The following is a 15,997-nucleotide window of genomic DNA, read 5'->3' as shown; positions in this document are numbered from 1 at the left end:
ATCTAATTTTTAAAAAGATGTAAATGAACTTATTTACTAAACAGAAGAAGACTTATAGATATTGAAAACAAACTTACGGTTACCAAGGGGAAACGTGATAGGGAGGGACAGATAAATCAGGAGCTTGGGATGAACACATACACACTACTATGCATGCATGCATGCTAAGTCGCTTCAGTCATGTCTGACTCTTTGCAACCCCATGGACTGGAGCCCGCCAGGCACTTCTGTCCATGGGATTCTCCAGGCAAGAATACTGGAGTGAGTGGGTTGCCATTTCCTTCTCCAACATACTACTATATACAAGACAAATACCAACAAGGACCTACTGTACAGTACAAGGAACTTCACCCAATATCCTGTGATAATCTGTATGAGAAAATAATCTTAAAAATGAATATATGTATAAATGAGGGGCTCTGCTAATGGCCTAGTGGGTAAAGGATCCATCTGCAATGCAGGAGACACAGAAAATGCAGGTTCAATCCCTGGCTAGGGAAGATCCCCAGGAGGAGGACATGGCAACCCACTCCAGTATTCTTGCCTGAAAAATCCCATGGACAGAGGAGCCTGGCGGGCTACAGTCCATGGTATTGCAAAGAGTTGGACACGACTGACTGACTAAGCACATATGTATTACTGAATCACTTGGCTGTATATCTACATTACCTGTACACCTGGTTGGGGAAGATTCCACATGCCATGGGGCAGCTAAGCCCATACTGTAACTACCAAGCCTGTGCTCTAGAGCCTGTGAGCCACAACTACTAACCCATGCATCTAGAGCCTGAGTTCTGCAGCAAGAGAAGCCCATGCACCACAACTCGAGAGCAGTCCCAGCGTGTTGCAACTAGAGAAAAGCTTGCACAGCGTCGAAAACCCAGTGCAGCCAAAAATAAACAAATAAATGAAAATATAGTTAATTTACAATGTTTCAGGTGAACAGCAAAGTGATTTATATTTTTTTCTTTTTTGGATTCCTTTCCATTATAGATTATTATCAGTTTCTCAATATGATTCCCTGTTCTATACAGTAGGTATCTGTCAGTTATCTATTTTATATATATAGTAGCCTGTATATATTCGGAGAAGGCAATGGCACCCCACTCCAGTACTCTTGCCTGGAAAATCCCATGAACGGAGGAGCCTGGTAGGCTACAGTCCATGGGGTCGTAAAGAGTCGGACACGACTGAGCGACTTCACTTTCACTTTTCACTTTCATGCACTGGAGAAGGAAATGGCAACCCACTCCAGTGTTCTTGCCTGGAGAATCCCAGGGACGGGGGAGCCTGGTGGGCTGCCATCTATGGGGTTGCACAGAGTCGAACATGACTGAAGCGACAGCAGCAGCAGCGTGTATATATTAATACCAAACTTCTAATGTATCCCCCCTCAACTGTTCTTTAATGAACACATACGGGGTTTCTGTTAACATGTTGACTTTTATAAGAAAATAAAACCTGCTTTGTTTTTAAAAGATACTTGCCTTTTTCCAATAATAAAAGTTATATACACTCTATTTCTTAAATGTTTTATTCTTTAGAATAGATAGTATATACATAGTAAAATAAACATACATAGATATTTTTCAAATAATCTAAGAGTATGTATGTGTATCGCTCTTCATCCTGTTCGTGACACCAACTGCCTTGCTGTGTCTCACTGTGCACACTGTTTGCTGAACCCAGGGTAGGCAAGGCTCGAAGAAGAGGCTGGAAGAAGACTCGACGAGCTGTAGGAACCGCAGACAAGTTTTTCTCTTCTGGCAGATGCAGCAACCGTAGCATAACCTAACACGACACAACCTCTCTCCTGGCTGACACAGCAGCCATAGCACTAGACACGCTATATTCTCTCCTCTCGTGGCTGACCCAACAGACACAGCTGTGACACAGCAGTAATGCCGCCGCTTTCTAGGTGGAGCTCATGTATGTATACAGCACAAAGTAGCCTGTGACCAAGCAAGTACCTCAAGACACGCATGCACAGTGCTGTAAAGGATCTCAGCTGTTACACAGTCATTTGCAAAACGTGGGGCAAGAGCAAGAGGCAGTGGGGCAAGAGAGCCTGACCATGCCATCATGGCTAATTTGCTCTCTCCCCAGTGTGCTAAGTTGCTTTAGTCGTGTCCAACTCCTTGTGACCCCACTGACTGTAGCTTGCCAGGCTACTCTGTCCATGGGATTCTCCAGGCAAGAATACTGGGGTGGGTTGCCATGCCCTCCAACAGGGAATCTTCCCGACCCAGGGACTGAACCCTCATCTCTCACATCTCTTTTCAAATGTCTTCCTCTCAACCCAAATTTCATTCCAACAATCAACTATTAGTAAATTATTGTGAATATATCCAGTTTCAGTCTTTGTAGCAGAGATTACATGTCATTTACTCTTGTATCCTCATTACCTATGGCATTATACTTGGCTCATAGAAAGGAATCAAACAATAAACAGTAAAGGATGGATAAATGAATGGAAAGCCAGAAAAGTGGAAAACAGGTGAAAAGAGATAATGGACAGATGGCTAAAAGATAGGTAGATGAAGACTGGACAGATGGAAACTTGGATAGAGAACAGATTGGTGGATGAACACATGCAGAGATGAATGTTATTGAGAAATTACTACCACATGACTTCAAAGTGGTCCTCTTGGGAATTATTTGGCTGTTCAGTGGTTAGGACTCCATGCTTTCTCTGTTGAGGACCCAGGTTTAATCCCTGGTCAGGGAACTAAGATTTCACAAGCCATGTGGGGAGGCCAAAAAAAGTGTCAGTCTTTGCTAACTGACCTTTCTACTGGTCCCTTTCGCCTTTCAGAGATCCCTACTGAGCCCTCGCACACGGAGCCTGAGCTCCACAACAGAAACCTCCACAACAGAAACCACCACAACGAGAAGCTCGCGCAGTACACCTAGAAAGTAGCCACCACTCACCACAACTAGAGAAAGCCCACGCAGCAATGAAGACCCAGTGCAGCCAAAAAATAAATAAATAAAAATTTTTACAAACGAATAGCAACCCCAACTGAGGACCAAATTGGTAATGTAGAAGATTAAATAAAGTAAATCTTCTCAAATGTCTTATAGAGAGGAGGAGTTGAAAATTTTGAGAATGAATTTAAGAGACAGGGAAGACAGAGCATAAAAGGTCAACATTTCTTAATAAACATATCTGAAGAACAGAACAAAAGTGGAAACAGAAGGAGAAGAACTAAATAACAGGAAATAAAAATTGCCCTAAACCTAAGAAAAGAAAGGCCCACTTAAAAGATCCTTAAGAAACTAGCAGGATTGGAAAATGGCAATGAAGGAGTGAAGGTAGCAAGATGAAACTAAAGCCACCGTATACCACTTTTTAACTTCTGAAGTTCAACTATGTTCATAGATCATCTATTCAAAAAATAATCTGTAAAAGACACAAGAAACAAAGCTAGATAAATGGAAAGGAAAAAAAAGATCTACACATTCTAGACAGACTCTGGTGAAACTTTAGAATTCATGGATAAGTGAAAACTGCTGAGAGAGGAGAAAACCAAGTTTCTAATATAGAAACTTCCCATGAGCAACAAGAAATGCCAAAAGCCATGAAGCTTAGTTTTGGGTTCTAAGAAAAAGAAATTTTCTTAATATAGAATTCTATATTCAGCCCAACAATCAATAAAGTATGAGGACAAAAAAACATTATCTGATATGCAAGAACTCAAAAATCTGCACATCCTATATGAAAAAGCTAATTAAAAAGATATCTTCAGCTAACCAACAACAACAAAAGACAATCCAGGAAAAACCAACCACAGGATATAAAGAAAAACTGCTAGCTGAGTACAACCCAAAAGACTTGAAGAAAGGGCAAAAGAAGAAGATCCACTGGGCATTGATACTTGGAAAATTGTTGCAAGCAGCACTTATTTGGTACACAAGTCCACATTTCCCTCCCTATGGGTCTCAGTATGCTAATTAATTCAGCAATAAATTCCATAATCATAATATTTTAAAGCTGTTGAGTGGTTTCCAGAGTTCACTTTTAAAAAATCAACCCATTGACAAAAAGCAGTGGATCAACTAGGAAGTTATAAAAATTATAAAACTTAAAAACTTTATAACTTATAGTTATAAAAATTATACTTTAAAAATCCAAGACTCTGAGGAAAAGAGCAGGAAAAAATTTTGTTACTTTCCTTAACATTCATATCAGGAAGATCACAGATAACATGTAAGTTGACAAACTAAAAAATTAAAGACATCTAAGTTTACACTTCAAAGTCATAAAAGAACTCACAAAAATCTTTAAACAACAAAGGTAATAAATTTGAAGCTTGAGATGGAAAAAGAGAAAAGATGAGATAGTGAAATCTCACAAAATTGCCCAGCTTTTCTAGGAAAGTCAACAGACACTGCCTAAAATTGATAAACCAAGACAGAATTATACATACGTTTCTTAGAGTTATAATGGGAAGCATCAGCAAAACTTAAAACAGAAACAGTTAATACAGGTTATCTCTGAGAAGTCAAGGGGGCTGGGAATAGACAGTAAGAAGGCAGGCTTTTAGTCTTCATTTTACATAGCAATAAATTGTTGGGAGTTGTTTTTTACTCGTCTGCAATTATTACTTGATAAATTTTAATAGCACAAAAAAAATATTTCTACTTTGATACAAACATACTATAAATATGAAAAGACTGCTGAGAAATTACTTAATAGAACTTAATATTAATAACTTAATAGAACTCTGGTTTTCTAAGTTACACAAGCTCAAATTACATATATGCAGAAGAAAAGAAAGTCAAAAAGATTTTTTTAATTTGCACTATAATCCAAAACAATAGGACTCGCTCAGTGTCTAAGACTCTTAAAATGCAAATATAATTGTAAAAGGGAAAGCGGAAAAAGGAAACTAACTTTTGTAAAAAGCAACACAGTTTGTGCCTCAAACTGCTTAGGTTTTTTACCAAGTGAATTTATTTAACAATCATAACAAAAAATTACTTTTCTACAGAAAGATACAACTAACCCCTCTATGAGGAAAGTTTTACCTTATTTTTCCAGCAGCCACAGACTTACCTTTCTGTTCAAATGTAAATATCTATAAATAGCTGTAAAATAGTTTGCCATGACAGGACTTTGGTCTGTGGTCACAGAACACAACAAAATTAGCTGGCCTACATGGTAATTAAATCCATATCCTAATCATATTCATATTAGTAACTGATCAGTTACCAAAGTCTCACTGAAATAATCTCTTTAAATTGAAAATACATAAGTTTCAAACCTCTATAAAGGAGGGTATATTTTTCCCTTAGAAAGACTTATTCTATTAGAAATTAAAGATATTTTATAGAGACATAAATTGTTTGAGAACTTTACAGGTTTTTATTTCTCTTTGATCCATTACCCACTTCTGTATAAGAACTAAACCCTCAATAAAAAACTACTGCTCCACATTTGTATCTTGAATTACATCCTGTCCTCTCTCTGGAGACTCTCTTTTATCCTGCACAATGCATGCTCAAAATGGCTATTACAGGAAGTGTTGGACTATCTGCTATTTATAAACGGACAAAAATCTTTAAATAGTTCTCTCAGCTACCTCTTTATGGTTCTAGACCTTAAAAACTACCTGTTTTTAAAGAAATACTCACGTTGGTAATTCAAAATGTTATAATGCTCTTTGAAAAAAGCAAAGACTGTGTACCTTTATTTTGGAATCCAACGCTGCACAAAACTATATACTCACAGTATCACAAGTAAAGAAATAAGTGGATCTTTAAAAACACATTAGTCAAATACTCTTAGACATTTACCACCAAGAAAATTCCAAATTGTAATATATTCCCTTCAAGCTTTCTATATTGATGTCCAACTTTCACTACACTACTTGAGAATTCTGAAAAAAAACAAATATAATTTAACATCATATATTAATTTTTGATCCAGCATATCCAGTTCAAAATACAGTATACAAAACTAAAAATTCTTAATTCATCCATACTGATATCCACTGAACCACCTGGAAATCCCACTTAAAGCACACTACAACTTATTAAACACATATACTCCCAAGAAAATTTCTCTAAAAAGGAAAACCAAGAATGGCTGCCTTGAGAAAGAGAAAAGGGTGACTGGGAAAAGGAAAACTTTCAATACATCGTGCAAACGTTATTTTTTTTGGCTTGGAACAAACTCATCGAACGTACACAAATTACAGCGATTTGGTAAAATATAAAGGGTGGCAACCAGATTGTATAATCTTTTTATGCGTGTGCATTTACTACTAAATACATACACTTTTTTTAATGAAACACTTTTTTTAAAAGTAATCAACTATCCTTGATTCCACTCATAAATTGAAAGCTTTTCAGTTCAAGTACTTGTTTGCTTTATCAAATTATTTCAGCCTCAAATTTTCTTCTACTATCTTGAAAGAAAAGACCCAAACCTTCTGATTTCATTTGTTCACACTGTCACTCATTTTCATAGAAAGGTCACTTCATGGATTTAAGAACTGTTGCTAAGCCACCTGCTCAAAAAAAAAAAAAAAAAAACTCAAGTTTTTTTCCTGCTAAGTCCAGTATCATTGCTACTGGCCAGTCTCTTGGTCACACTAACCACCTTTCTTGAGCCACGTGTGGCTAGCGGCTGCCTTACTAGACAGCACAGATGCATTTTCATCACTGCAGAAAATCCTATTGGACATCACTGTTCTAGACTAAGGGGTGCCAAATTATAGCCTGTGGGCCAAATACAGCCCACTACCTGGTTTTTTTCCTACTGGAACACAGACATTTTAATTTGTGTTCATTTATACATTGTCTGCGGATACTTTGGCACTACAATGTTAGATTCAAGTAATTTTGACATAGATGGTCTGGTCCACAAAACCTAAATATTTAGTTTCTGCCTCTTTAGAGGAAAAGTTTGTCAACCACTGCTCTGGACAATCAAATTTCATTGAAAAGAGTATTCCCTCTGGGCCTCAAAAACAAAGTTTTGAAGGCCTGAAGTGCACAAATGAAGAACCAATTAAACAAGCTCGTGGTCACCTTATTTGCTAAGTGCTAAAGGTACTTAATTTTTTAACATGAATCCATATCAAAAAATTTCCTAAAATGTCTGAATGCTGACATTTTCTAAGCTTCTCTATAAAACCGATAGTAAAAGCACAGAAGACAGATTCCTACAGTTAGCAATTTTAGAAGAGGTGGCCTAAGAGGGGGAAAAATGTTCAATAATTCAAAAATTACCCACATTACTTATCAATCTATTAAAAGAAATGTTTGGACTATCTTGAAAAACAGTATATAATTTCTTTGAGAAAAAAATTACACTGGACCTAGTTAATGCTATAGAAATATTTACATTGAACTGCTTATCTCATGTAATATCACTATATTTCAGGCTTTCAAAACAAATACTGAAAACATAGGTTAAGTATGTTTACCTGAAAAGAAAAAATATATATTTTTTCCAATTTAGGGCATTTTTTAAATTTTAATGCAATTTTTGAGCGTTCTTACATGCTCTACCCTATGCAAGGTGGGGACAGGAGGATGACAATGACCCATTTGTACCTAATAGTTTACAGAACAGATTAATATCACAGTGATATTATACATACAAGAACAAGAGGGGCAGAAACACAGATGAGTACACTGGGTGACTAAGGAAGACTTCTAAAGAAAAGCTATTTGAATTGGGTACTGAACTGTGAGCAGGAGTTTCCCAGGTTTGTGTGAGGGGGAAAGAGAAGAGAGAAATCACAGAGCAACACCATTTTGGCTTGAGTATAGAAAAAACAAAATGAGACATGAAAAGGACTTAGCAAATCCTAGAAAAATATGAGCAGTTGAATGCTACAGAAGCATATGGCTTGAACACACTGAAAGAGGAGGGAGGTGGTGGCAGGCATAAAGGCTGTAAAGACTAAAGACTTTAGGATCCAAATGCAAACGGTTTTTACATGCCAAACTAGGGAATTAAGATCTGATGGAACCAGATGAGCCACAGAGAATGTACAGTTTTCCAAGAAGAGATACGACATGATTGATTTTATTTCGTAGGAAAGTAACACTGGCAGCAACTTGGATCTAGGACTACAGTGAGAAAAGACTAATGGCAGAGACCAGTTCGGCTATCGTGCAAATCAGAGATGATGGTCAAAGCCGATGATAGTGAAGATGAAGAGAAACCAGATGAAGAGAAGCAACTACATGAGGCAGCATCTACTGGCCTGAACGTCTACTTTTTTAAAATGCCCCTCATATGGGACACTTTCCCTTGTCCATATTTTTTCAATATAGATGTACTATCTTTTGCATGGAAAGTTTACACAAAAAGATAGTCAAAACTGGAAGCAATATGGTCTTCTTCACTTTTTCTCCCAAGGTATTAGGAGGGAAAACACATTAGAAAATGCAGGAACTCAGATTCAAGAAACCAGGAATATAGGCGTGTCTTTGCCAAAACTATGGGCATGACAATCTCTTAAAACTTTGGTTTTCTCATTTGTAAAAAGAAATTAGACTAGATTACCTAAAACCTTTGAAAGTTCTAAAATATTATGATCGTTAATAACGTATCTTAAATCTTTGGGAGGTCTCCAAAAACGCAAATACTATCCCCTATATTAACTACAAACTAATGTGAAAAACCCATCAAAAATAGGCAGACACTATTGTACCTATCATTTACCTAAATGTATCTACATGGACTGATTACATTTATTGTGAAGGATTTCATGACAGACATTAAGACATGTAGTTACCAACTACTTCTCATCTGAAACCCTTAGGCAAAACTGAAACTCTGTAAGATGGCTCTGTCAGCCATTTCACTTTCAATTACTGTATTTCAAAATATCCCCAAAAAGGAGCATTCTTTTATTGGAGTGGTTTCAAAGAGCTAAATGAATGTCTGCAAAGTTGAATGGTATTATTGTTGGGTATAACAGTTTTCAGACATAACGCTAGTATGGAACTGTATTTGCCTGAATCTCTTACAAAAGAACATTTTTAACAATATTCCTTTATCAAAGAAAACAAGAAGTGTTTCAAATGTGATAAATGTGGTCTTGAGATTTGTAACCATACTGTTATGAGTTTTTCTTAATGTTGAAAAAAATACTGTACTACAAATTCTTGCTCATAAAGTCTAGAAAGTCTAGTTTCTCTTCAAGAATAACTTTTATGACTGATTAAAAAAAAAAAAGTTGAGTCAAAGAGTCAAAAAAAATCCCCTTCCTTCAGAACAAAAAGATGAAACAAATCTCATTTTTATTAAACGTGAAAAACCCAGTTGTAAATCTTGCATCTCCATTCTGTTACAAATTTATGTAGCATAATTAACAGGGCCTAAGTTAAAGTCATGTTTCAAAGGAAATAACATTCTATGGTTTTGTAAACTCTACTATTGAACTATAACCAGAAGCTTTTCTAATGAATGTTACTTCTTCTAGTGTTTCTTCCAGAGACCTGAACAATTTTTTGCCTATATGCTACATTATATACACCAGAATAGTTCCTCTTTAAGGTACTCATGTGATTTCTCTCTTGCTCCCTAAAATAGCATTATACTTCTGAGTTAACCAAAATAAGTTCTGGAAAGAGCTACACTGTAATTTACCATGATCAGAGTGTAAAATGCTTTAGGATGCAAATCTGTATCAGTTTAGAGTCATCACTAAAAACTTTCTGTTCTTTCAAATCAGCTGGTATCAATGAACACAGAACTAATCTTGCTACCAAGCCACAAGAGATGTGGGTGTTCACTATAAAGCCTCAAATTTCAACTAGACTCTTTGTCTAAGAAAAAAGTCTTTATATTGATTTTTCTTACATGTAATTTTTATTTAAACTAATGCTTTCAGATCCTAACAGTTTTAAGTATAATATTTTGAAGACACACCAACTGATCTTACTCTACCAAAGAGGCTTTATTAATTCTAATCAAATATCACTCAAGAAGGAAGTGTATTCAAATCAAAAATTTTATTAGAGGGGAAAATATTCAAAAAGAATAGAAGCAGGAATTAAATAATCTATTCGGTGTTGTAGCCTGTGCTATTCAAATACAATTCAGAAGCAGAATTTTAACTTTTTTCAAAAGTTGCCTGCTTAAAAAATTTTTTAATCTTTTTTAACAACAAAATTAAAATACATTTTAAAAATTCCAGTTCAAATATATTAGAAGTTAGCATGAGGAATATGAAAAACACCACCTCTGATTTGTCTTGTAACACTATCGTCCAAACAGAAAAGCTAGATGTTCTTTCCCCAAATATATCTGCTAAGACTCCCACAGGAACACCAGTATAACAAGCAGCATAAATATTCCAAAAAACAAAATACAATTATAGTATTTCGCACTCCAAGATATTAATTCAAGGACACCTGGCAATTAACTAAAGGAATTATGAGAAAAGTTTACAAACAACTAAATACTCTGGGGCCCATTCAGCTATAACAAGAGAAAAAAGTTATTTGCAATAATAACAATCCTTTACGCTTGCAAAGTACCTTGTAGTTTTCACCATCCTTCATGATAAAAGTTTATAAAGCTGTGCTTGCTCCTTCCCCGTATGAAATCAGCAAGTAAGCAAGCGCGCACACACACACCCACATACTACTACTACTTTGATCCTTGAGTCCATCGATCAGCCATGTCAATTACAAAAGCGTGCGCAGAACGATAAGTAGGACTTCAGATCTTTCCATCTTCGTTATGGCTGATAATCAGTTCATTCAGAAATGTTTCGCTACGATCCTAAAAACTCTCTTCCACATAGTTTGACCGTCTTTAAAGTTTAAGCGGGATAGGCAGATGTTCCTGGGCTCCCTAACTCTGGGGAAGGGGAATTCCTGCCAGGATGGGCTCTCAGGTGATGACTGACTTAACCCACGCTTCTCAGGCAGGGAACTGGTTCCACCTGTCCTGGAGTACGAGCCTCGTGCCCTCCAGGACTAAGGACAGGCGTTTTTCAATACAACGTCCAGCTCTTCTCCTAAGAGAACAATCAGTAAGAGCTTACTAAGGGGTCCCTAAAATTATCTCAGGCCACGAAAACAAAGATTCAGGCCCAGCACTGTGTCACTCGAATTCCGTTCTGGATAATCTAGGTGCCCGATAAACCTCAGCACGCAGTCTTCTGGCAGAGGATGCAGTGGAGTACGTAAGAATACCCAAGGTGCGGCGAAATGAGGTACAAGAACCAACTCGGAAGTTCTGCCAGTAAAACGCGGTTCCTCTCTCAGAAGGTCCTACATTCGAGGGGAAGGCGCGGAACTGGAAATTGAGAATGGGAGAAAGAGAACTCGCAGCCTGGCGAAGCGGCGTGAAGAAGTGGCCGCCAGGCACACGACAGGGACAGAAGGGACCGCGCCGAGGGACCAGCGGGCTGGCTAGCCCCCAGGGCCAAGGTGCCCAACGGCTCACACTGATGAGGCTGGCGAGGACCCAGGCGCTCTGGGCGGCCCGACAGACTCCTCCGCGAGGTTTCAAACCGCCGCCCCCGGGAGGCGCTCAGCCGATTGGAAGTTCCACCACGACCGTCACCAGCAGCCCAGGGCCGGAGCGGCAACTCCTCGGCGGAGCTCTCCCAGCCCTCCGCGTCTCCCCTGGAGACCAGACATCCCCCCCGCCCCAAACTCCACCTCCAACCGAGGTCCCAACTCGACTCCCGCCGCCAGCTCCTGGCACGCGGAGAGCGCCCTTCGGGACCAGACCTACGCCCCCCAACCACGCTGCGCCGCGGGAGTTCGACGGGCGCGACGCTGGGGTCTGGCAGAACCCGCGTCCCTGAGAGTCTGCCCCGGGACGCAGCCCCGAGACCACCTCCGCCTCGCCCCCAGCCCGGGCACGGCCCGACTGGGCTTCGACCCACCCATCCCGCGAGGTCGCGGGCTGGGCGAGGACCCGAGCAAGCCTTCTCCCCCCGCCCCTGCTCTTACCCATCTTTTCGCCTCGCCTTGTAGACGTGCCCGTAGGTGCCGCGTCCCACTTTGCACCCTTCGTACTCAAACAAATCCTCCACCCGCTCCCGCTCCGCCGCCAGCTTCGCCTTGAAATCATAATCCATTGTCTGCTTTCCCCATAGAGGCACCGGGACGCGGGGGCCGCCGCCGCTCAGTCCCTCCTCCTCCTCCTCCTCCCCCCGCGACCGCCGCTCCACTTCTTCAACAGCCACCTCTCGGGCGCGCGCGCGCGCGCGCGCCGCCCGCCGCCCTGCGATTTGCCTTCAGCAAGGGACTTCTCGGCGGCCGCTGCAGCCACCTCCTCCACCTCCTCCTCCTCCGCGGCGGCGGCGGCGGCGGCGGCAGCTCCCGCAGGCACCCCCAGTCCCGCCTCCCCCCTTCATTTCCTTGTTTTGGAACCTGGTGGGCCGCGCCGCGGCTTCCTCGAGCTCATTAACGAATCAGCCCGCCCGCCCCGCAGTCACGGAGACTCCCGGGAAATGTAGTTCCTTTTGCCTCCGAGATAATTGAGTTTTGCGGCCGAAAGAAATACAACTCCCATGCTGACATGGGTCGCTATAGCCCCGCCTCCAGGAGGCATGTACGCCTGCGCACTAAGGTCGCCCCCACCTCAGGTAGCGCTGGACTGCCAGTTCCTGAGAAGGTAGAAAGCGCAAAGTTGAAGTGTGGTTTCTGCGAATCTGTGGGAGCTGGTGGAAAGAAGGCCCTTGTTCTGATGTAAGGAAAGTATTCTATTAAAACTGTCCCCGGGCGAGAAGGAGAGTGGAAAGTATTTAACAAGCGCCTTGCCCAGGAGTTTGCTCCAGAGGTTTGCTAGGCAAGGACTGGGGTTAGGGTAGTTGTACTGAAGATTGTTGTTTGTTTTTTATGGCCATTGGCCCGCCTCTTGCCCCGCCCCATCCGACTGCTCATTGGCGAAGAAGAGAGAATGACGTTCTCGTTGATACGTGGGTATCCCCTGGCTTTGGCTTCTTTCCGGCTCTTGATTGGTAATTGGATGTGCTCGGTTCTTCCTGATAGGTTAATCTTTTTTCTTTGCTATGCAAAAACCGTATTTCAAAAGCTGAACATTCAGCGGTTTCCTCCTAGTCATCAGCTAGAGAACTTTCGCGCCCCAGCAGCAAGTCTTCGTTTTCTTAGCATTCTAATCATGGTCTCTTCATAGCATATGTAGCCAAGGTTTTGGCCATCTGTCTAAGGACAATAAAAGTATCTGCGGGATGAAGCGTTTGAAAACAATCATTTGGATTGGACTGTTGAGGGGTTTTTGGTTTTGTGTGATTTTTGCATAATAGTGACGTTTTCCTAGAATGTTCAAGAAAGTCTCGTGCATAAAATGTATCAGATGCTTGTGATACAATCTTAAACCTGGTTAGTGCTAGAATAGGACTTACATAGAGGAGAAGGCAATGGCACCCCACTCCAGTACTCTTGCCTGGAAAATCCCATGGACTGAGGGGCCTGGTACTGAGCGACTTCACTTTCACTTTTCACTTTCATGCATTGGAGAAGGAATGGCAACCCACTCCAGTATTCTTGCCTAGAGAATCCCAGGGATGGGGGAGCCTGGTGTGCTGCCGTCTATGGGGTCACACACGGTCGGACACGACTGAAGCGACTTAGCAGCCGCAGCAGCAGAGGAGGAAATAGCCAATTCCACCTGAGGTGGCAAGGAAAGTTAATAGTGACCTGCCTGCTAGGTTTTGGAGGAAACCTGGAAACCTGGAGGGAGGAGGAAAGAGGACCGTTTATTTATTACAAAGTTTCCTGGGAAACTTCCTCAGATCTTGATGTAAATCATGAAGTATCTGAGTTTCTGTTGTTTCCCGGCATGAGTGCTGGAGATACCAGATTGAAAACTGGTCTTTTTCATTAGGGATTAAAACGTATTGAAGTAATAAACATGCAAGCAAATTAAAAACAAACTGTGTGGCTACAAAGAGCAATAGAATAGGAGGACTTCCGGAGGGGTTAGGGTAGGCGTCATGAAGGAGGTAGCTTTTTCGCCAAAATTTGAAGAATCTTATGTGGAGAACAAGTGGAGAAGTAAAGAACAGAGAATTTTTTCTCGCAAAATGGCATGTGCATGTATCATGAGAGAACCTAATATATTCAATGCAACTAGCTTGAACATTACAGATTAATTAAGGCAGGAAAAGGGGTTGGTTAAGAAATGACTGGAGAGATAAACAAAAGTTCAGATTATGAAGAGTTATATATAGTAAGTGGACACTTTAGATTTCCTCATTCTATAGGCAGTCGAAAGCCATTGAAGACTCTTAAGCCAAGTTGGGTTGACTCAGGCCGTCACTGAGCATGCATCCTAGACCAATTTGTCAGTCTCCCCCATCCAGCTTTCTTCCTTTTCCTTCCAGAAGTATTGATCTCATCAACATTCTGTAATTAACTGATCTCATGTTAATCTCCATCTCAACGTGTATTTCCCCAAGAGCCCAATTTGTGGAATTCCCTATGTGTGCAAGATGATATACCTTAAGGTTATTCATTGAGCATTGTTTCTACTAGGAAAGGACTGCTGCTGCTAAGCTGCTAAGTCGCTTCAGTCGTGTCCAATTCTGTGCAACCGCATAGATGGCAGCCCACCAGGCTCCCCTGTCCCTGGGATTCTCCAGGCAAGAACACTGGAGTGGGTTGCCATTTCCTTCTCCAATGCATGAAAGTGAAAAATGAAAGAAGTCACTCAGTCGTGTCTGGCTCTTCGAGACCTTTGGACTGCAGCCTACCAGGCTCCTCCATCCATGGGATTTTCCAGGCAAGAGTACTGGAGTGGGTTGCCATTGCCTTCTCCAAGGAAAGGACTGGGAAACAACAAAAATGTTCATTAGAAGAAGAATGGATAAATTATAGTACATGCACCAATGGATTATTATAAGGCCCTAAAAGTATTGTAAAAGCTATGAATGTGCCTCTCTGATTTCTTCCTTGCAGGAAGGCCCCAGCTGCTAAGCTTTGAATCTACCACTGCATTTGCAGTAAGCTCACAGTGCCCAACAATTGCTCCTAGCCTATGACTGAACATAGCAGGATACTGAGACAGGTCCATTCGTGTAAGATGCCAGGTTCCTCTGAAAGTGACTCTAGCTTAAAAACTCCTCAGATTTAAGCCTATCTGAAACTTTCTTAGAACTGTGTTGCAGTCTGAGTCATTGCCTACCCAACCCTCCTTCCTTCCCGCTCTCCTTCACAAGAGCAGATCATCAGGACCTGACAGCTCCTTCAGCTCCCTCCTTTCTCACTCACATAGGCATTTCCTCCAGTAAGTCTCTTACAGGTCTAATTGTATCTTGGCATCATGTGCTTTTCAGAAGACCTAAACCATGAGGCAGTTGTTTAGGTAATTAAATGGAAAGACCTCTAATATATATTTTTAAATGGAAAAAAAGCAAGAATTAGAAGATTGTCCCTAATATGATAACATTTTTAAACAAAGAAAAAAATATATATATACTTGCTTATATAGGCATGACTTATCTCTAAAAGGACCACAAGAAACTGATCAGGGGAGAAAAACTGCTTGAGAATCAGAGACAGGAGGGAGAATTTGTACTGCATACCTTTTGGAATTTTGATTCATGTAATGTTTTTCCAAAAGGTAAATAAAATTTAAATGAAAAATTTAGGAACTTGGCTAAAAAAGGTAAGAGAAAGCTAGGATTGTAGCTACCATAGTCAAGAAAAGTTCAGAGTTTTGTTTTGTTATTAGTTTGTTTTTAATAAGAGGAAGGAACTTCTCATATATTGAAGGAGACGAGCTAGTGGAGGAAAAAAAGGTGAAACCAATACACTTACAGCCATCCTGTTTTTCACTTTCAGTATAATATTCAATTAATTACAGGTGATATTCAACACTATTAAATAGGGTTTGCATTCAATGATTTCACCCAACTGTAGCCTAATGTGAATATTCTGAGCACATTTAAGGTAGGCCAGGCTGAGCTCTAATGTTCAGTGGGATAGGTGTATTAAATTCATTTTATTTTCAATTTAACGATGGGTTTTTATGGGACATAAT

At 40.4% G+C, this 15,997-nt stretch overlaps 1 protein-coding gene across 4 annotated transcripts in view; it reads right to left on the bottom strand.

Moving 5' to 3' along the window:
• The window catches only part of CDK19 (cyclin dependent kinase 19), a 169,849-nt gene extending 157,547 nt beyond the window's left edge, over window positions 1-12,302 (bottom strand). Inside the window, exon 1 of one of the 4 annotated variants that reach the window (XM_019967215.2) lies at window positions 11,941-12,302. In XM_019967215.2, coding sequence (XP_019822774.1) covers window positions 11,941-12,068 — 128 coding nt within the window. In that variant the 5' untranslated portion in view covers window positions 12,069-12,302. The remainder of the gene's footprint in view (window positions 1-11,940) is intronic. The other 3 variants (XM_019967213.2, XM_019967214.2, XM_070795968.1) reach the window with 3 other exon arrangements.
• Window positions 12,303-15,997: the final 3,695 nt, after the last annotated feature.

Source organism: Bos indicus, chromosome 9 (assembly GCF_029378745.1).
Source record: "Bos indicus isolate NIAB-ARS_2022 breed Sahiwal x Tharparkar chromosome 9, NIAB-ARS_B.indTharparkar_mat_pri_1.0, whole genome shotgun sequence".
NCBI classification, from domain to species: domain Eukaryota; kingdom Metazoa; phylum Chordata; class Mammalia; order Artiodactyla; family Bovidae; genus Bos; species Bos indicus.
This window is presented reverse-complemented; position numbering and strand designations above follow the sequence as displayed.